General features: G+C 43.9%; 1 protein-coding gene across 1 annotated transcript in view; it reads right to left on the bottom strand.

Annotated features, from left to right (window-relative positions):
- LOC109869664 (plexin-B1-like) overlaps positions 1–20,498 on the bottom strand; it is a 66,191-nt gene that overhangs the window by 6,758 nt on the left and 38,935 nt on the right. Inside the window, exons 19-35 of the mRNA XM_020459934.2 lie at positions 20,250–20,426; positions 19,935–20,169; positions 17,657–17,899; positions 17,358–17,534; positions 17,011–17,159; positions 16,791–16,891; positions 16,405–16,622; positions 16,070–16,248; positions 15,869–15,935; positions 15,624–15,770; positions 15,288–15,456; positions 14,951–15,054; positions 14,731–14,815; positions 14,365–14,537; positions 14,087–14,247; positions 3,267–3,414; positions 3,015–3,079 (exon numbers count right to left, since the gene is read on the bottom strand). Of these exons, the coding sequence (XP_020315523.1) occupies positions 3,015–3,079; positions 3,267–3,414; positions 14,087–14,247; positions 14,365–14,537; positions 14,731–14,815; positions 14,951–15,054; positions 15,288–15,456; positions 15,624–15,770; positions 15,869–15,935; positions 16,070–16,248; positions 16,405–16,622; positions 16,791–16,891; positions 17,011–17,159; positions 17,358–17,534; positions 17,657–17,899; positions 19,935–20,169; positions 20,250–20,426 (2,598 nt within the window). The remainder of the gene's footprint in view (positions 1–3,014; positions 3,080–3,266; positions 3,415–14,086; positions 14,248–14,364; positions 14,538–14,730; positions 14,816–14,950; positions 15,055–15,287; positions 15,457–15,623; positions 15,771–15,868; positions 15,936–16,069; positions 16,249–16,404; positions 16,623–16,790; positions 16,892–17,010; positions 17,160–17,357; positions 17,535–17,656; positions 17,900–19,934; positions 20,170–20,249; positions 20,427–20,498) is intronic.

Raw genomic sequence — 20,498 nt, 5'->3', positions numbered from 1 at the left:
ATGGTGCTCTGCCAGGCCTTTACTGCAGCGGTCTTCAGTTCCTGCTTGTTCTTGGGGCGTTTTGCCTTCAGCAAGTGAAATGCATGTTCAATTGGATTCTGGTCACGTGATTGACTTGGCCATTGCAGAACATTCCACTTCTTGGACTATATAAAAGTATTGGGTTGATTTCGCAGTATGGTTCGGATCATTGTCCACCTGCACTGTGATGCGCCGTCCAATGAGTTTTGAAGCATTTGGCTGAATCTGAGCAGATAATATAGCCCCAAACACTTCATTAATCCTGCTGCTATTGTCAGCAGTCACATCATCAATAAATATAAGGGAAGCAGTTCCATTGGCAGCCATACATGCCTACGCCATAACACTACCTCCACCATGATTCACAGATGAGGTGGTACGTTTCGGATCATGAGCATTTCCTTCGCTTCTCCACGCTCTTCTCATCATTCTGGTACAAGTTGATCTTTGTCTCATCTGTCCATAGGATGTTGTTCCAGAACTGTACAGGCTTTTTTAGATGTTGTTTGGCAAACTCTAATCTGGTCTTCCTGTTTGAGGCTTACCAATGGTTTACATCTTGTGGTAAACCGTCTGGTGAAGTCTTCTCTTGAATGTTGACTTTGACACAGATGCGCTTACCTCCTGGAGGGTGTTCTTGATCTGGCCAACTGTTGTGAAGAAAAACCTCTTCACCAGGGAATGAATTCTTCTGTCATCCACCACAGTTGTTTTCCGTGGACTTCCGGGCCTTTTGGTGTTTGAGCCCACCAGTGTGTTCATTCTTTTTAAGAATGTACCAAATAGTTGATTTGGCCACACCTAATGTTTTTGCTCTCTGATGGGTTTGTTTTGATTTTGGTTTGCTTCACTGGCAGTGACAGCTCCATGGACTTCATATTGAGGGTTAACAGCAACAGATTCCAAATACAAATGCCACACTTGAAATCAACTCGACCTTTTATCCACTTACTTGTAAATTAACTAATGAGGGAATAACACACACGGCCATGGAATAGCCGATCAGCCAATTGTCCAATTACTTTTGGTCCCTTAAAAACGGGGGGACCATATATAAAAAGTTCTGTAATTCCTATACCGGTCACCCAATTTGGAGGTAAATACCCTCAAATTAAAGCTCAAAGTCTGCACTTTCAGCTCATATTCATTATTTAATTTCAACTCCAATATGCTGTGACAGCTAAAATAATAATAACTTGGTCAATGTCCAAATATTTATGGACCTGACTGTATATTGAAGCTTTGCTCTGGCATTGAGCTACCCTGAAGGGGCAGAGCCAATCCCCAATACCTAATGTATTGTTAATCTCTTCTAATAAATGAATACATGGCATTTCCTTTCTGAAATCCATTGCATTAATGACTACAGTCGTGGCCAAAAGTTTTGAGAATGACACAAATATACATTTTCACAAAGTCTGCTGCCTCAGTTTGTTTGATGGCAATTTGTATATATTCCAGAATGTTATGAAGAGTGATCAGATGAATTGCAATTAATTGCAAAGTCCCTCTTTGCCCTGCAAATGAACTGAATCACCAAAAAACATTTCCACTGCATTTCAGCCCTGCCACAAAAGGACCAGCGGATATCATGTCAGTGATTCTCTCGTTAACAGAGGTGTGAGTGTTGACGAGGACAAGGCTGGAGATCACTCTGTCATGCTGTTTGAGTTCGAATAACAGACTGGAAGCTTCAAAAGGAGGGTAGTGCTTGGAATCATTGTTCTTCCTCTGTCAACCATGGTTACCTGCAAGGGAACATGTGCCGTCATCATTGCTTTGCATAAAAAGTGCTTCACAGGCAAGGATATTGCTGCCAGTAAGATTGCACCTAAATCTACCATTTATCATTCAGCTGCAGGATCAGGGCACCACCAGTACAGAGCTTTCTCAGGAATGGCAGCAGGCAGGTGTGAGTGCATCTGCACGCACAGTGAGGCAAAGACTTTTGGAGGATGGCCTGGTGTCAAGAAGGGCAGCAAAGAAGCCACTTCACTCCAGGAAACACATCAGGGACAGACTGATATTCTGCAAAAGGTACAGAGATTGGACTGCTGAGGACTCGGGTAAAGTCATTTTCTCTGATGAATCCCCTTTCCGATTGTTTGGGGCATCCGGAAAAAAGCTTGCCCGGAGAAGACAAGGTAAGCGCTACCATCAGTCCTGTGTCATGCCAACAGTAAAGCATCCTGAGATCATTCATGTGTGGGGTTGCTTCTCAGCAAAGGGAGTGGGCTCACTCACAAGTTTGCACAGCCATGAATAAAGAATGGTACCAACATATCCTCTGAGAGCAACTTCTCCCAACCATCCAGGAACAGTTTGGTGACAAACAATGCCTTTTCCAGCATGATGGAGCACCTTGTCATAAGGCAAAAGTGTTAACTTAGTGGCTCGGGGAACAAAACATTGATATTTTGGGTCCATGGCCAGGAAACTCCCCAGACCTTAATCCCATTGAGAACTTGTGGTCAATCCTCAAGAGGCGGGTGGACGAACAAAAACCCACACATTCTGACAAACTCCAAGCATTGATTATGCAAGAATGGGCTGCCATCAGTCAGGATGTGGCCCAGAAATGAATTGACAGCATGCCAGGGTGGATTGCAGAGGTCTTGAAAAAGAAGGGTCAACACTGCAAATATTGACTCTTTGCATCAACTTCATGTAATTGTCAATAAAAGCCTTTGACACTTATTACATGCTTGTAATTATACTTCAGTATTCCATCTGACAAAAATATCAAACTTTGTGGAAATTAATATTTGTGTCATTCTCAAAACCTTTGGCCAAGACTGTACAGTAGAATTCGTATGACTGAGTTTCCTCAAGCATAGTGTATAGCTACAGCAATGGTGTGTGCAGCGTGCTGCCAGACAGACTCTCCATAGAAGAAGCCCTGCAGGCTCAGTGTGGCTGCAACAATGCACTGATAGAGAGGGCATCGCCACTGTGCTCTGCCAATCAGGAGGGCAAGAGCCTGGTGTTCTCACCTCTCTACCATCTGCTTGTACCGTGGGATATCTCTGGCATACAGCAACTTGTTGATAGGAGAGTCCTAGAGGGGGAAAACATTTACATGTTATATTCGAAACACAGTATGGTTACATGAATGTTGAGAACCTGCATGCTCTCATTATCTAGTATTCTTCTTTCAAAACCCTTGGCATCTCTACTCTCCCTTAATTTCTGCCATTCCCCCTTAGCATCCTCGGTAAGGTATCCTCTCCCTGTGTGTGGCTCACCCTGCCCAACTTGTGCTCTGCGATGGTACATGAGTCCATGAAGGTCTGGGCTATGACAGACAGCACAGCATCCACATGGTCTGATGCCTGAACATCAAAGATGAACTGGGGGTTCTTCAAGATGTTGATCCAGAACCTCAGGGGTAAACTGGTGGGAAAACAAAACAACAAACAAGTCGCACCATATAAAATGCAGAAATAACTTAAGTCTATTCAATGACCAAGCCCTGGGCCCAGATTCCCAAAACACTACACAAAAAATGTAAAACATTAAAAAAATATATAATAAAACGGCTACGTTGGATTTATTTTTTAATTTCTTTCATTTTTCGTTGTTGAACATTTTACCCCTTTTTCTCCCCAATTTCGTGATATCCAAATTGGTAGTTACAGTCTTGTCCCATCGCTGCAACTCCAGTACGAATTTGGGAGAGGCGAAGATCGAGAGCCATGCGTCCTCCGAAACATGACCCTGCAAAGCCGCACTGCTTCTTGACACTGCTAGCTTAACCCGGAGGCCAACCGCACCAATGGGTCGGAGGAAACAAAGTACAACTGGCAACCGAAGTCAGCATGCATGCACCCGGGCCGCCAATAGGAGAGTCGCTAGAGCGCGATGGGAAAAGGACATCCCGGCTGTCCAAACTCTCCCCTAACCCGGATGATCCTGGGCCAATTGGGTCTGTAGTGACGCCTCTAGCACTGCAATGCCATGCCTCAGACCGCTGCGCCAAATCTGGAGGCCCCAATATTATTTCAATATCAAATCATTTCTGGGTAACTATTAAGTACCTTACTGTGATTTTTCAAGCAAGAACTTTGCTAGTACTGTCTGGGAATGGTCTGAGTGGAGAGGGGGAAAAATGAAAACTAGCTGTTATTGGCAGAGACGTTTGAAACGCTTTCATATTGGTCTATTAGCTAATTTACCGTAGACTAAAATAGCATTATCATAATTTGCACAATTTTACAGTATTATTCCAACCTTAGTGTTGACTGCACTGGGCCTTTGAGAAAAAATAAGTTCACAAGATAGTTCGTACATACATTCCTCAACAATTGACCCTTCGCTAAGCTCCGCCCTCCTTGGTTACTGTTTCAACCTCGGACAACATTTTCCCGGGAAGCCCAATTCCCCATTCAACCACTGGTGAAATCTGCACACAAATGATCTCAAACTGTGTTTCTAATACACAATTAAATTAAAACGCAGACTATCCCGTGCTAATCAGGGAACTGTTTAGTATGTTGTGGTAGACTCATTACAATTGCTTCACAGGGTCTGGCAAAAATATGTTTGTAGTGTAGTTAGCTGTCTCTGAATTCTGTCTCCGAATTCACTGTCAGCATGCAGTCAACGCTATAACCACGTTTGGAGTGAACTACAGTGGTTGCTCAATTAAAGGTTTTGAGCTTATGCCGTGACCATTTATGGTAGATGGTGGCAGATTCTGATAAATTGCATCATTCTGTCATTGCGTCAAACTATCACAAGGGGGAGTAAGAACGCTGATCTATCAGTCGTCTGAACTGTGGAACAAATTTACTATATTTTGGTAAATTAATGGAGGTGTGAATGTTTCAGTCCAAGAGTCTCTCTTTAAGGCACTAGAGTCCTGCATCAGGCAAAAAAATATAATTGCTGGCAGGTGGTCCCAGAGTTGAGATAACTTGGGTAAATACAATGGTGCAATTACACTCGACATGTGGACTGAAGATTTTTCAAAAAATAGGTATTGTGTGCTTTTGGTTTCTCTCCCTCTAAAAAGAGACAGATAAAAATTCTAGACTTGATAGCCCCTCTATATAAAGTGAGTTTCTGAAACAGAGTCCTTCTTTGCTGATGTGAAGAATAAACTGAATGAAAGAGTCTAGCGAGGATTGGGAGGGGAAAAACGTGGTCGATATTTTCAAGACCTGAGTTACTTTTATCTATGAAATGTACTAGTTTATTTAGGCAATTTAATTAATTTAGGCTTAGCCTATTTAGTAGGCTATGCCACAAAATAACACTATTTGTCAGCAAAGCTGAGTGATCAAAATAAATAAATACCAACATTCTTTCTGATAGTCTTTAAAAAATAAATGTTTTGACAAAGTTAACCTGCTAATGTTGTGTGGGTTCAATTATATATGACGTTATGGTTACAATGAATGTAAACAAAATAAATCCTATTCATAAATGAATAATCAGATGCGTGTTGCAAGCTTGTCTCTTTTCCATGTTTAAATATATATACAGTGCCTTGCGAAAGTATTCGGCCCCCTTAAACTTTGCGACCTTTTGCCACATTTCAGGCTTCAAACAAAGATATAAAACAATTTTTTTGTGAAGAATCAACAACAAGTGGGACACAATCATGAAGTGGAACGACATTTATTGGATATTTCAAACTTTTAACAAATCAAAAACTGAAAAATTGGGCGTGCAAAATTATTCAGCCCCCTTAAGTTAATACTTTGTAGCGCCACCTTTTGCTGCGATTACAGCTGTAAGTCGCTTGGGGTATGTCTCTATCAGTTTTGCACATCGAGAGACTGACATTTTTTCCCATTCCTCCTTGCAAAACAGCTCGAGCTCAGTGAGGTTGGATGGAGAGCATTTGTGAACAGCAGTTTTCAGTTCGTTCCACAGATTCTCGATTGGATTCAGGTCTGGACTTTGACTTGGCCATTCTAACACCTGGATATGTTTATTTTTGAACCATTCCATTGTAGATTTTGCTTTATGTTTTGGATCATTGTCTTGTTGGAAGACAAATCTCCGTCCCAGTCTCAGGTCTTTTGCAGACTCCATCAGGTTTTCCAGAATGGTCCTGTATTTGGCTCCATCCATCTTCCCATCAATTTTAACCATCTTCCCTGTCCCTGCTGAAGAAAAGCAGGCCCAAACCATGATGCTGCCACCACCATGTTTGACAGTGGGGATGATGTGTTCAGGGTGATGAGCTGTGTTGCTTTTACGCCAAACATAACGTTTTGCATTGTTGCCAAAAAGTTCAATTTTGGTTTCATCTGACCAGAGCACCTTCTTCCACATGTTTGGTGTGTCTCCCAGGTAGCTTGTGGCAAACTTTAAACGACACTTTTTATGGATATCTTTAAGAAATGGCTTTCTTCTTGCCACTCTTCCATAAAGGCCAGATTTGTGCAATATACGACTGATTGTTGTCCTATGGACAGAGTCTCCCACCTCAGCTGTAGATCTTTGCAGTTCATCCAGAGTGATCATGGGCCTCTTGGCTGCATCTCTGATCAGTCTTCTCCTTGTATGAGTTGAAAGTTTAGAGGGACGGCCAGGTCTTGGTAGATTTGCAGTGGTCTGATACTCCTTCCATTTCAATATTATCGCTTGCACAGTGCTCCTTGGGATGTTTAAAGCTTGGGAAATCTTTTTGTATCCAAATCCGGCTTTAAACTTCTTCACAACAGTATCTCGGACCTGCCTGGTGTGTTCCTTGTTCTTCATGATGCTCTCTGCGCTTTTAACGGACCTCAGACTATCACAGTGCAGGTGCATTTATACGGAGACTTGATTACACACAGGTGGATTGTATTTATCATCATTAGTCATTTAGGTCAACATTGGATCATTCAGAGATCCTCACTGAACTTCTGGAGAGAGTTTGCTGCACTGAAAGTAAAGGGGCTGAATAATTTTGCACGCCCAATTTTTCAGTTCTTGATTTGTTATAAAAAGTTTGAAATATCCAATAAATGTCGTTCCACTTCATGATTGTGTCCCACTTTGATGTTGATTCTTCACAAAAAAATACAGTTTTATCTTTATGTTTGAAGCCTGAAATGTGGCAAAAGGTCGCAAAGTTCAAGGGGGCCGAATACTTTCACAAGGCACTGTATTTTATTTGATCTTTTTAGACAATACATAACATACACACACACAAACGACAACTACATCATACCTGTCCAGACCCACCTGCTAACACCCCCATCTCCAGCGCCCACCGCACTCTCCGCCACATGGCCTCAAATTGCACCATTTTGTTTTTCTCCGTCGCCCACTCGCACTTTGAACATTTGGATAATAAAGCATTTAAAAAGTCTTACATTGGTTGGTTGATTATCATTTAAGTATCCGTTAAAAAAAAAAGATTAAAGAGAAGTATCGTCCAACCCATCTCACTGCACCCTTATACAGTGTCTTCGGAAAGTATTCAGACCCTTTGCTATGAGACTCGACATCCTGTTTCCATTGATCATCCTTGAGATGTTTCTACAACTTGATTGGAGTCCATCTGTGGTAAACTCAAATGATTGGACATGATTTGGAAAGGTACATAAACTCAGCAAAAAAAGAAACGTCCTCTCACTGTCAACTGCGTATATTTTCAGCTAACTTAACATGTGTAAATATTTGTATGAACAAAACACGATTCAACAACATAATAAACTGAACAAGTTCCACAGACATGTGACTAACAGAAGTGGAATAATGTGTCCCTGAACAAAGGGGGGGTCAAAATCAAAATAAACAGTATCTGGTGCGGCAGTACAATATCTCCTTATGGACTGCACCAGATTTGCCAGTTCTTGCTGTGAGATGTTACCGCACTCTTCCACCAAGGCACCTGCAAGTTCCCAGACATTTCTGGGGGGAATGGCCCTAGCCCTCACCCTCCAATCCAATAGGTCCCAGACTTGCTCAATGGGATTGAGATCCGGGCTCTTCGCTGGCCATGGCAGAACACTGACATTCCTGTCTTGCAGGAAATCACAGAACGAGGGTCATGTCAGAATGAGCCTGCAGGAAGGGTACCACATGAGGGAGGATGTCTTGCCTGTAACGCACAGCGTTGAGACTGCCTGCAATGACAACAAGCTCAGTCCGATGATGCTGTGACACACCGCCCCAGACCATGACGGACACTCCACATCAATCCCGCTCCAGAGTACAGGCCTCGGTGTAACGCTCATTCCTTCGACGACAAACGCAAATCCGATCATCACCCCTGGTGAGACAAATCCGCGACTCGTCAGTGAGGAGCACTTTTTGCCAATCCTATCTGGTCCAGCGACGGTGGGTTTGTGCCCATTGGCAACGTTGTTTCCAGTGATGTCTGGTAAGGATCTGCCTTACAATACAACAGGCCTACAAGCCCTCAGTCCAGCCTCTCTCAGCCTATTGCGGACAGTCTGAACATTGATAGAGGGATTGTGCATTCCTGGCAGTTGTTGCCATCCTGTACCTGTCCTGCAGGTGTGAGGTTCAGATGTACCGATCCTGTGCAGGTGTTGTTCCACGTGGTCTGCCACTGTGAGGATGATCAGCTGTCTGTCCTGTCTCCCTGTAGCACTGTCTTAGGCGTCTCACAGTACGGACATTGCAATTTATTGCCCTGGCCACATCTGCAGTCCTCAAGCCCCCTTGCAGCATGCCTAAGGCACGTTCACACAGATGAGGGGACTCTGGGTATCTTTCGTTTGATGTTTTTCAGTCAGTAGAAAGGCCTCTTTAGTGTCCTAATTTTTCATAACTGTGACCTTAAGACATTAACAGCTTACAGACGGTAGGAAATTCACGACCGTTCCACAGGTGCCTGTTCATTGATTGGGAAACAATGTTTAACCACTTGAGTGTAGGGGGCAGTATTTTGATGTTTGGATGAAAAACGTACCCAAATGAAACTGCCTATTTCTTAGGCCCAGAATCAAGAATATGCATATAATTGTCAGATTAGGATAGAAAACACTCTAAAGTTTCCAAAACTGTCAAAATATTGTCTGTGTATAACAGAACTGATATTGCAGGCGAAAACCTGAGGAAAATCCAACCAGGAAGTGCTGTTTTTCTTGACAGCTTCCATTGTTCCATTGCATGCCTTCCCTCCATTTAAAGGTATATCAACCAGATTCCTTTCACCATGGATTCCACATGGTGTGAACAGTCTTTAGACATAGTTTCAGGCTTTTATTTAGAAACATTTGTGAGAAAGATCACATCGTGTCATTGGATGACTGGGTGCCAGCAGCGTTTTGCATGCGCCAACAGAGTGGATCAGACATTTTCTCTCTCTCTCCTATTGAAGAAGAATACATAAGAATTATAATTATAAGGAGATTCTATATTGTAAAAACAACCTGAGGATTGATTATAAAAAAACGTTTGACATGTTTCTACGAACTTTACGGATACTATTTGGAATTTTTGTCTGCCCTGTCGTGACCGCTCGAGCCTGTGGATTTCTGAACATAATGCGCCAAACAAATGGAGGTATTTGGGATATAAAAATAATCTTTATGGAACAAAAGGAACATTTATTGTGTAACTGGGAGTCTCGTGAGTGCAAACACCTGCAGATCATGAAAGGTAAGCGATTAATTTTATTGCTTTTCGTGACCAATCTACTTTGCTGCTAGCTGTTTGTAATGTTGCGTCTGCTGAGAGAGATGTCCTTACATAAATGCTTGGTATGCTTTCGCCGAAAAGCTTGTTTGAAGTCTGACATGCCAGGTGGATTAACAACAAGCTAAGCTGTATTTTGCTATATTGCATTTGTGATTTCATGAAAATTAGTAATTAAATTTGAATTTGGCGCTCTGCAATTCAGCAGATGTTGACAAAAATGATCCCGCTAACGGGATGGGTGCGTCAAGAAGTTAAACCCTTTAGAATGAAGATCTGTGAAGTTATTTGGATTTTTACGAATTCTTTGAAAGACAGGGTCCTCAAAAAGAGACGTTTCTTTTTTTGCTGAGTTTACTTGTCTATATAAGGTCCCACAGTTGACAGTGCATGTCAGAGCAAAAAAAACAAGCCACGAGGTCGAAGGAATTGTCTGTAGAGCCCCGAGACATGATTGTGTTTGGTTGCAGATCTGGGGAAGGGTACCAAAAAATGTCTGCAGCATTGAGGTTCCCCAAGAACAGTGGCCTCCATCATTCTTAAATGGAAGACGTTTGGAACCGCCTGGACAAACTGAGCAATCAGGGGAGAAGGGTAAGGGAGGTGACCAAGAACCCAATCGTGACAGAGCCGTAGAGTTCCTCTGTGAAGATGGGAGAACCTTCCAGAAGGGCAACAATCTCTGCAGCACTCCACCAATCAGGCCTTCATGGTAGAATGGCCAGACGGAAGCCACTCCTCAGTAAAAGGCACATGACAGCCCACTTAGAGTTTGCCAAAAGGCACCTAAGGACTCTGACGTTGAGAAACAACATTCTCTGGTCTGATAAAACCAAGATTGAAGTCTTTGGCCTGAATGCCAAGCAACAAGTCTGGAGGAAACCTGGCACCATCCTTACGGTGAAGCATGGTGGTGGCAACGTCATGCTGTGGGGGATGTTTTTCAGTGGCAGGGACTGGGAGACTGGTCCGGATCGAGGGAAAGATGAACGGAGCAAAGTACAGAGATAATCTCAAAGAAAACGTGCTCTAGAACACGCCGGATCTCAGACTGGGGCAAAGGTTCACCTGCCAACAGGACGACAACCCTACGCACACAACCAAGACAACGCAGGAGTGGCTTCGGGACAAGTCTCTGAATGTCCTTGAGTGGCCCAGCCAGAGCAGATCAATCATCTCCGGATAGACCTGAAAATAGCTGTCCAGCAATGTTCCCCATCCAACCTGACAGATTTTGAGAGGCTCTGCAGAGAGGAATTGAAGAAACTGCCCAAATACAGGTGTGCCAAGCGTCATACTCAAGAAGACTCGAGGCTGTAATCGCTGCCAAAGGTGCTTCAACGTACTGAGTAAAGGGTCTGAATACTTAAGTAAATGTGATTTAAAAAAAATCTGTTTAATGCATTTGCACAAATTTCTAAAAACCTGCTTTTGCTTTGTCATTATGGGGTAGATGTGTAGATTGATGAGGGGGGGGGGGGAACTATTTAATCAATTGTAGAATAAGGTTGTAATGTAACAAAATGTCAAAAAAGGAGTCTGAATACTTTACAAATGCACTGTGTGTGAAATAAGTTTGGACTTAGAATGGGCCATTATCATGCAGCTGTCGGAACAGGGGCGTATGAACTTAAATAACAAATGTTAGAAAAGTGAAGCAATGTGCTTAATATTAGGAAAGTTGAGAAATAAATAGTAGGCCTAGCCTATAGAAAGCTAGTGTTCATCAAAACTCTTTTCTCACACAATTGCTTAGCATACCCTATAGAAATGTTGCACAACATGGCTTAACACTTAGTGTACAAAACATTAGGAACATCTGCTCTTTCCATGACAGACTGACCAGGTGACTACTATGATCCCTTATTAAATTGTTAAATCCACTTCAAATCAGTGTAGATGAAGGGGAGGAGACAGGTTAAATAATTATTTTTAAGCCTTGAGACAAGGATTGTGTGTGTGCCAGGGTGAATGCAAGTGCCTTTGAACGGGGTATGGTAGTTTCCCTTCTGTATCAAGAATGGTCCACCACCCAAAGGACATTCAGCCAACTTCAGACATTCAGCCAACACAGACACAACTGTGGAAAGAATACGAGTCAACATGGGCCAGCATCCCTGTGGAACACTTGACACCTTGTAATCCATGCCCCGACACAGGTTTCTGAGGGAAAAAGGGAGTGCAACTCAATATTCCGAAGGTGTTCCTAAAGTTTTAGGATTTCTTAAAACCCTCTTTAACCTGTTTCCTCCCCTTCAGCTACACTGACTGAAGTGGATTTAACAGGTGACATCAATAAGGGATCATAGCTTTCACCTGAATTTACCTGGTCAGTCTATGGCATGGAAATAATATTTTGCCCACTCAATGCATTTCATTCCATGCATCTACCAGCTATGAGGAGCTGATTCTGGCTGAGCAACAAGTGATCCTATTCCGCTCAAACTCTGAATGCCAGGGTGCTCATGAAATGTTTGATTTTTGATTGCATTTGCATTGATGTCAGAGTGATTCGAGGGACAATAGAGCTCTGAGTACCAGGCCATTAGCAAGTTTGGTAGGCTACTAATGACCATCAGCGGCATCAGAGCACAGTTTTGGAAAAGCCTAGTTGCTGTGACTCAACGGTCACGTGAAATTTGACTGCGGTCAAGACTCGTGACTGCTGGTGTTGCGATAATACGGTCACCATAACAGCCCTAGGTGTCCCCGCAGTGTGTGACAACGCCAGACACTGCTGCTCATGTGATCATAATCATTATTTTTGTGATCATGGTAGATGTCCCTCCTAATAAAAATGTCCCCCCATCCTGCTGATTTGAGCTGCTGGACAGTATTTGCAACACTTGGATGAGAAAGTGAACTTGCCATTTCCAAAAGGTTTAGCTCAGTGGGGAATTGGGGATGAGCTGATAGGTGCCCGGGTTTCATTAAATAAACTAAACTATAGGCATAACACTTTTTATTGCACATTTAGGCCTAATGAAACTGAACCATTTGGTGATGTTAAACTTCAAATTCACTGGCACAATGTAGAATAGCCATACTCATTGATAGCTTATACTTTAAAATGCTTTTGGTGAATTTACGAGGTATTGCAAGACAAGACATTGCGAGATAGATTACCAAGATAGCCTAGGCGGCAGGTAGCCTAGTTGTTAGAGCTTTGGGCCAGTAACCGAAAGGTTGCTAGATCAAATCCCCGATCTGTTGTTCTGCCCCTGAGACCAAGGCAGTTAACCCATTGTTCCTAGGCAGTCATTGTAAATAAGAATTTGTTCTTAACTGACTTGCCTAGTTAAATAAAGGTTAACTAAAATATTCCAACTGCCTCTTGCTCTCCCTCGCTGGCTTGCCTTTGTTTCTATTCGCTATGAAATATGCCAGTGTCTGTTGCATGTAGAAGAGCCTACTTACTAATTGATAGCCCCTACTTTCCTGAACTTTGGAGACATTGCATGCCAAGAAATTGAGAGATACAACTTTTGCTATGCATGATTTTGACTGTCTGCCTGGTGGCCGACCTTGCCTACCTATGCCCCTCCCCTGGCTCTACCATGAATACCATGAATGATATAAGAGTTTGTGTTCTTGGAAGTAGCTTATGGCAACTACTCAGACTGTTGCAAAAAAACTGAATCTTAGGATTCGAGGAAAATGGGAGCCAACAGGAAAGGAGTCGAGGAAGCAATTACTTTGGAGTCGAATCTCCACCACTATCCCTTCATTCTTCTTACAATATCATATCCAGATCAGAAGGTTTAAGATGGTACACTACTAGATCATGTGTGTTGTGTTTTTTTGCTATGAGCTAAAGGGGTTTAAGAGGGTACACTAGGCCTAAAATTTGCCACTGCAGAGCGAGAAGTCAATGTTGCATTATGTGAGTACCAGAAATTACTACATTTTTGGTCACTTTACCCGAAAAATGGTGGGACACAGACCATCATGATAATACATTTTAAACAACTACCATACTTTCATGGTTCACATACTGCTAGTACAAAAACATGGCTTTTTTCGTTGTACTACCACAGTACATTTTTGTTCCATGGTAGTACAATGAAAAACAATATACTTTGGTACCATGTTTTTTTGTTCACTACCATGGCAGGAAAATACCATGGTACTGGTGAAAATACCATTGTAATTTCCTGCCATGGAGTTGACCAGAAAACAATGATAGAACCATGGATTTTTTTTATTGCACTACCATGGTACATTTTGGTAAGGGCCAGACATTCCTACCAAAATTCTTGCTTGAGAAATAGTTTTGTTAAAAAGCTATTTTTACCCATTTCAATGGAAATCAATTACAGTAAGGTTCTTAATTGTTACCCAGAAGTGATTTGATAGATATAAAAACGAGCCCAGGTCTGTATTGGTTACTGTAATTACAAAGGACAGGAAACACTTGTGTTCAAAAGCAAATGAGCCAGTAGTAGTACCGAGTTACCTGTTAGTCTTCCAGATGTGGATGGTCTCAGGGTCTGTAATGTTGTGCTGCAGAGCCTGCTCATCCAGCAGGTCAAAGAAGTACTTGACAGCCATGGGAACTGGCTGGTTAGTGCTCAGGATCACTGTGAACAAGTCATCCACAAACTTCTGCAGTGTGCCCTGGGAGAGAAAGTAGGAAGATATGGGGATAAATATATGCACAAGTGTAAATATTACACATAGTGTTTGTGTGACTGCTTGTTTGTTGCATTGTGTTGTGCATGTGCATTCTGGCACCTTCATGGAGAGTAGGCGTGTGAGGTAGATCTCGGGGATGGCCTTGGCCCTCTCTCTCTCCCTCTCTCTCAGACTGCCACGCCTGTGTTTGGGCAGGTCTGGCTCCTCATTGGCTTTCACCAGGTGCCAGAGTTTCACACCTCCCTCGTCCCCATCGTCCAACATGGGCGTCTCTGATAGAGGGACACACACGGTCAGACATCTCTGATATAGTCTAGGTACAGTGTATAAGGAAACAGTTATATCTTTATGTTTCAAATGCAGCTCTTGTGCATTGTCCAAATTTGGTAGCAATATTGTATGGATGCTGAACAATATCCTATGACCATGCTGCACGTATGTGCCATAGATTAGTTGAGACTCAACTCTCTCCAGGAAAGTAGTCATGGTTGTCATTGTGTATGTGCTTGGAGTTCCGGGGTACCAGTGCAACAGTGGCTCCATCCGGAACCTGCAGACCATTTGTAAAATCATTCAATCAAATTAACAAAGTAAACAAACAAAAAAATACTTCACAGTCATGTAGTTAGTCATTCTAGTTAAAGGAGATAGGGATGGATGGGATGTGTGGCCTGCCATTTCTGACCTTGTAGTGCTGCAGGGTGTTGAGGCGTTTCCAGGAACCCTGCACCACCGACGTCAAGTCCTCGTCTGACAGGATCAGGTGACCTGCCATGCCCGCACGCCACTCTGATCAAGGACACGATACAAAAGATTAGCTATCAAAAAAGTTTATTATAACTGATGACCAAGGAAGGATTCTGTTGGCTTTGTCAATTCTAGGGTGTTTCAGGTTTATAGTACGCCCATTAACTTGGATAAATGTTCTTTAGCTTCATTTCTACCTGGCATGCCAGGATGGACAAAGATGTCACCTTTTCAGATTAAACAGTGAATGACAGAGAGCTGTAGTGGAGGCTCACCCAGGTGGAGAGAGTCTGTGTGGGGCCGCTGGGAGAAGGACATGCCCTTCCATGCCTGTTCCAGGACCTTCTCCTTCACCTGGGTTATGGTGTCACAGTCCAGCACCTTGGCAGGAGCGGTCTGGGGCACACCACCGTTGCCTGTCGCTGGCATGAGGACATTCAGCGTCTGGAAGGTTAATGGTAGTTAATTAAATCACTACACAAAAAAACATGACTACTTCACCATGTTGCACAGCTCTTTTACTCCAGCCCCTGCTTTATAATGATAAACAAAACCTGAATGTAGATGTGTATTTATGGTAAAGGGTTTGTGTGTGCTGTGTGTGCTCTCACCAAGGTTTTGTACTCTATGTCCTCGCGGAGCAGCCTGTTGTCGTTGAGTGTATACTTGGCCTTTCCTGTCACGGCGTCCACCGGTCCCTTGTCCACCTGGTGTTTAATGGCTCTAAACAGCATGTAGAAGGACTCCCCTGCAGTGTCCTAATAACACAGCACAGATGGGACATGTTTCTTTAAATGCGTCTTTAGTGAGGAGACACAGGGGGGTGAATGGGGAAAGAGCAGGCTGAGCTACTCACCCTCAGGAAGGTGAACAGACAAATGGACATCCAGTTGGTCAGGAGCTTCTCGACCACCGATTCAGTTCTGAAACAGAACATGTTCCACGTGAATGTGTCCAACACGGATAGGAAAACCACAAGAGACTTTAAAAAAGACACAGGAAGAAGCCTGCCATTACCCAAGACTGATGAGAACATATACTGATCAGCACCCCTCACCTTCGGAGCATGAGTTTGGGGTTCTTGGCCACGTACTGCACCACCAGGTCATTTAGCAGAGTCTTGAGGATGTCAGTGAAGTACTCCAGCTTCCCATGCAGGGCCACGGTGAGCAGGGAGGCCACGTAGGCCCGGTCCCGAGGGGAGAAGGTCCGCTGCACCTCCAGGGTGTGGATGAACTGGGAGAGAGTGGCACAAAGGGGTCTAAACAGTGACACAGTGAAAGTGAAACATAACGTGCATGCGTTACATATTACCGCTGATGTTTTATAGTCTGAATGGTATTGAGAGGTACGGTAGGTCAAGTTCACTTCTTCAGAGTTGGTTAAGGTTACCTTGGTGAGGAATAGTTTGCTGTTGAGGAGGTTGGACAGTTGAACCAGTCCCTGCTCCACCGTCTGTCTACGGCACTCCGGCACGTCCAAATCTCGCCTCAGTGGCGACTCCCGGTGGCCAGGAAAGAAAATGCGCTCTGCATATGCCTTGTAGTCCAGGAAGGGAATACCAGAACCCACCAGGTCACTTGAACAGTCCATCATCTCAGTCATTAGGTCTACACAGAGGGAGGAAAATAGACCACATTGAGATCATGAGAATCCTTTCAGCAAAATCATATATAACCCTCACCTGAAAAACCTTACTTATTTGAAGCCACTAGGTTTTTGTGGTATAAGATGCGGTTTTGGGAACTTATGTTGAAGCTTATGGCACTTTCTCTCACCTGTGAACTCTTTCTTGCAGCGGTCCCTCACACTGGTCTCCAGATTCTCCAGCTGAATCTGGACCTTCTTGTAGTCCCTCACGGCCTGTTTGCTTTTCCTCCTGACAGAGATGCATACGGACAGACAGAAAAGCTCACATCCAGTATACTGTACCAAGCATTACTTTGAACAGATGAAATGGTGTATACTTGGCAAAGTAGAGTGACTGTTGGCACCCACCTATATATGAGCACTATGATGACAACGATGAGAGCTACGATGGAAGCCCCCACCCCTACGCCCACCTGGGCCTCCAGGGGGAAGGTGGACTGGCCTGGGGTGTCATACTGCACTCTACCCAGGGAGAAGTTCAGGTTCCCCATCTGGACCTGGGACAAGACAGAAATTGATTTTAGAGTGGAAGGATTAGATTCAACGTTGAAGTGTTTTACACTTGTCATCCCTACAACCACCACAACTAAATAATATTCAGAATTACACAGATTTGACCAAACTTATTCACAAAAGACATGTGCGCTCTTTGATTTCCAATTCCAATAGTGGTGACGCAAGGAGTGAAGACGTACAGTGAACTCGGGGAGAGAATCCATGCCCTCCTGCTTCTTGCTGGCCATCACAGAGGGCTGCTGGGATGGAGGCTCACAGTAGAGGTGGTTATGGGTCAAGGTTTTCACAGAGCATACCCCTTCCCCAATCAGAGCCACCACCTCCTCCTTAAAGATGGCCAGGTCCAGGTTCTCCCCCTAGATCATAACAATAACGATATTGGAGAAAGCCAACTGGACAGGAAACAGACAACACTCGCAGGTTCTGAAAAACGGTTGGAGAAACTGTTATGGTAGCAGAAATGGGATGTAACAGAGACCTCCACAGAGATGATGCTGCCAGGTTTGTGGTGGTAGGGTTTGCTGGGGTCATTCTGGTTCAGTGGGTACAGTCTGGGGTTGAGCTCGTAGCTGAAAGCTCCACTGCCCACAGAGTTGAAGTCAAAGTGCAGGTTATCCAGTAGGAAGTCCACCTTGACCCGAGCATGGTGGGCCTCCATCCCCACGGCAGGCGTAGGGCACAGCATCAGAGAGGAGCTGCTCACAGCACAACTCGTCTCAAACTGGAGAGCAAGAGATGAGAGGCGTATTTATAGATATTTATTGAAAGCAATTAGCAGTGATTGATTCTCAACTTTACCTTTAAAAAGGTGATACATCACACTACGTGATCAAAGAAAAGAGAGCCTATCCCCCAAACTAAGCCAGTAGACTGTGCAATCTGGTTTCCGAGCCGGTCATGGGTGCACCTCAGCCACACTCAAGGTACTAAACGATATCATAACCGCCATCGATAAAAGACAGTACTGTGCAGCCGTCTTCATCGACCTTGCCAAGGCTTTCGACTCTGTCAATCACCATATTCTTATCGGCAGACTCAGTAGCCTCGGTTTTTCGGATGACTGCCTTGCCTGGTTCACCAATTACTTTGCAGACAGAGTTCAGTGTGTCAAATCGGAGGGCATGCTGTCCGGTCCTCTGGCAGTCTCTATGGGGGTGCCACAGGGTTCAATTCTCGGGCCGACTCTTTTCTCTGTGTATATCAATGATGTTGCGCTTGCTGCGGGCGATTCCCTGATCCACCTCTACGCAGACGACACCATTCTCTATACTTTCGGCCCGTCTTTGGACACTGTGCTATCTAACCTCCAAACAAGCTTCAATGCCATACAACACTCCTTCCGTGGCCTCCAACTGCTCTTAAACGCTAGTAAAACCAAATGCATGCTTTTCAACCGGTCGCTGCCTGCACCTGCATGCCCGACTAGCATCACCACCCTGGATGGTTCCGACCTAGAATATGTGGACGTCTATAAGTACCTAGGTGTCTGGCTAGACTGCAAACTCTCCTTCCAGACTCATATCAAACATCTCCAATCGAAAATCAAATCAAGAGTCGGCTTTCTATTCCGCAACAAAGCCTCCTTCACTCACGCCGCCAAGCTTACCCTAGTAAAACTGACTATCCTACCGATCCTCGACTTCGGCGATGTCATCTACAAAATGGCTTCCAACACTCTACTCAGCAAACTGGATGCAGTCTATCACAGTGCCATCCGTTTTGTCACTAAAGCACCTTATACCACCCACCACTGCGACTTGTATGCTCTAGTCGGCTGGCCCTCGCAACATATTCGTCGCCAGACCCACTGGCTCCAGGTCATCTACAAGTCTATGCTAGGTAAAGCTCCGCCTTATCTCAGCTCACTGGTCACGATGGCAACACCCATCCGTAGCACGCGCTCCAGCAGGTGTATCTCACTGATCATCCCTAAAGCCAACACCTCATTTGGCCGCCTTTCGTTCCAGTACTCTGCTGCCTGTGACTGGAACGAATTGCAAAAATCGCTGAAGTTGGAGACTTATCTCCCTCACCAACTTCAAACATCAGCTATCTGAGCAGCTAACCGATCGCTGCAGCTGTACATAGTCTATTGTTAAATAGCCCACCCTTTTCACCTACCTCATCCCCATACTGTTTTTATTTATTTACTTTTCTGCTCTTCTGCACACCAATATCTCTACCTGTACATGACCATCTGATCATTTATCACTCCAGTGTTAATCTGCAAAATTGTAATTATTTGCCTACCTCCTCATGCCTTTTGCACACATTGTATATAGACCCCCCCTTTGTTTTCTACTGTGTTATTGACTTGTTAATTGTTTACTCCATGTGTAACTCTTTGTTGTATGCTCACACTGCTATGCTTTATCTTGGCCAGGTCGCAGTTGCAAATGAGAACTTGTTCTCAACTAGCCTACCTGGTTAAATAAAGGTGTTCTCAACTAGCCTACCTGGTTAAATAAAGGTGTTCTCAACTAGCCTACCTGGTTAAATAAAGGTGTTCTCAACTAGCCTACCTGGTTAAATAAAGGTGAAAAAAATAAAAAAATAAAAATAAACATCTGAACACCATGTTAGAGGACTCAACATACATTTCAGTTGAATAGAATAATAATAAATAAGCCATTTAGCAGAATGCTTTTATCCAAAGCAACTTAGTCATGTTTTACGTAAGGGTGGTCCCGGGAATCGAACCCACTATCCTGGCATTGCAAGCACCATGCTCTACCAACAGAGGACCACCAGTTTACCTTTTTTACCACACAGAGTGCATCTTCAAGACAGTCTGGCTCAGGAACTATCCGTCTTTGCCTCTTGAGTGGGATTTCTGTGCGTCTCACTCTACTCTCTCCATCTCTGCTGCTCCTCCTCGTCCTCCTCTTCTTCCTTGGAGAAAGGGACTCCAGAGGACTAAGGGTCACACGGATTCGGGGCTCCTGCACTACATCTAGGTTTTGCCCAGACACACGGATCATTCTTCCACCACTGGACACACAGAGAGAAGAAGAATTTATTACATGATTAAAAAAATATGGCAATTCATTGCGAGTGACATTGACACCCACCTGAGGAAGCTTTTTGAGGGTGCAGCCATGGTTATGTTAGGATCTGAGGTGTAATGATAGATGGCTCCCTGTAGATGGCGTTCTGCTCTACCAAACCGGACCGTGATTCCATGCTCTCCAGTTCTGTTGCTGCCCCCTGTCATACATGTAATCTGGTCATCCACGACCTCAGAGGAGCTAAAAAATAATTAATTTAAAAGATATCACAACTACTGCTACAGCAGGTGACAGGACTTTATTAAGGACATT

This window comes from Oncorhynchus kisutch, linkage group LG24, assembly GCF_002021735.2.
Source record: "Oncorhynchus kisutch isolate 150728-3 linkage group LG24, Okis_V2, whole genome shotgun sequence".
Classification (NCBI taxonomy): domain Eukaryota; kingdom Metazoa; phylum Chordata; class Actinopteri; order Salmoniformes; family Salmonidae; genus Oncorhynchus; species Oncorhynchus kisutch.
The sequence above is the reverse complement of the archived record's forward strand: the minus strand, read 5'-3'. Positions and strand labels throughout refer to the sequence as shown.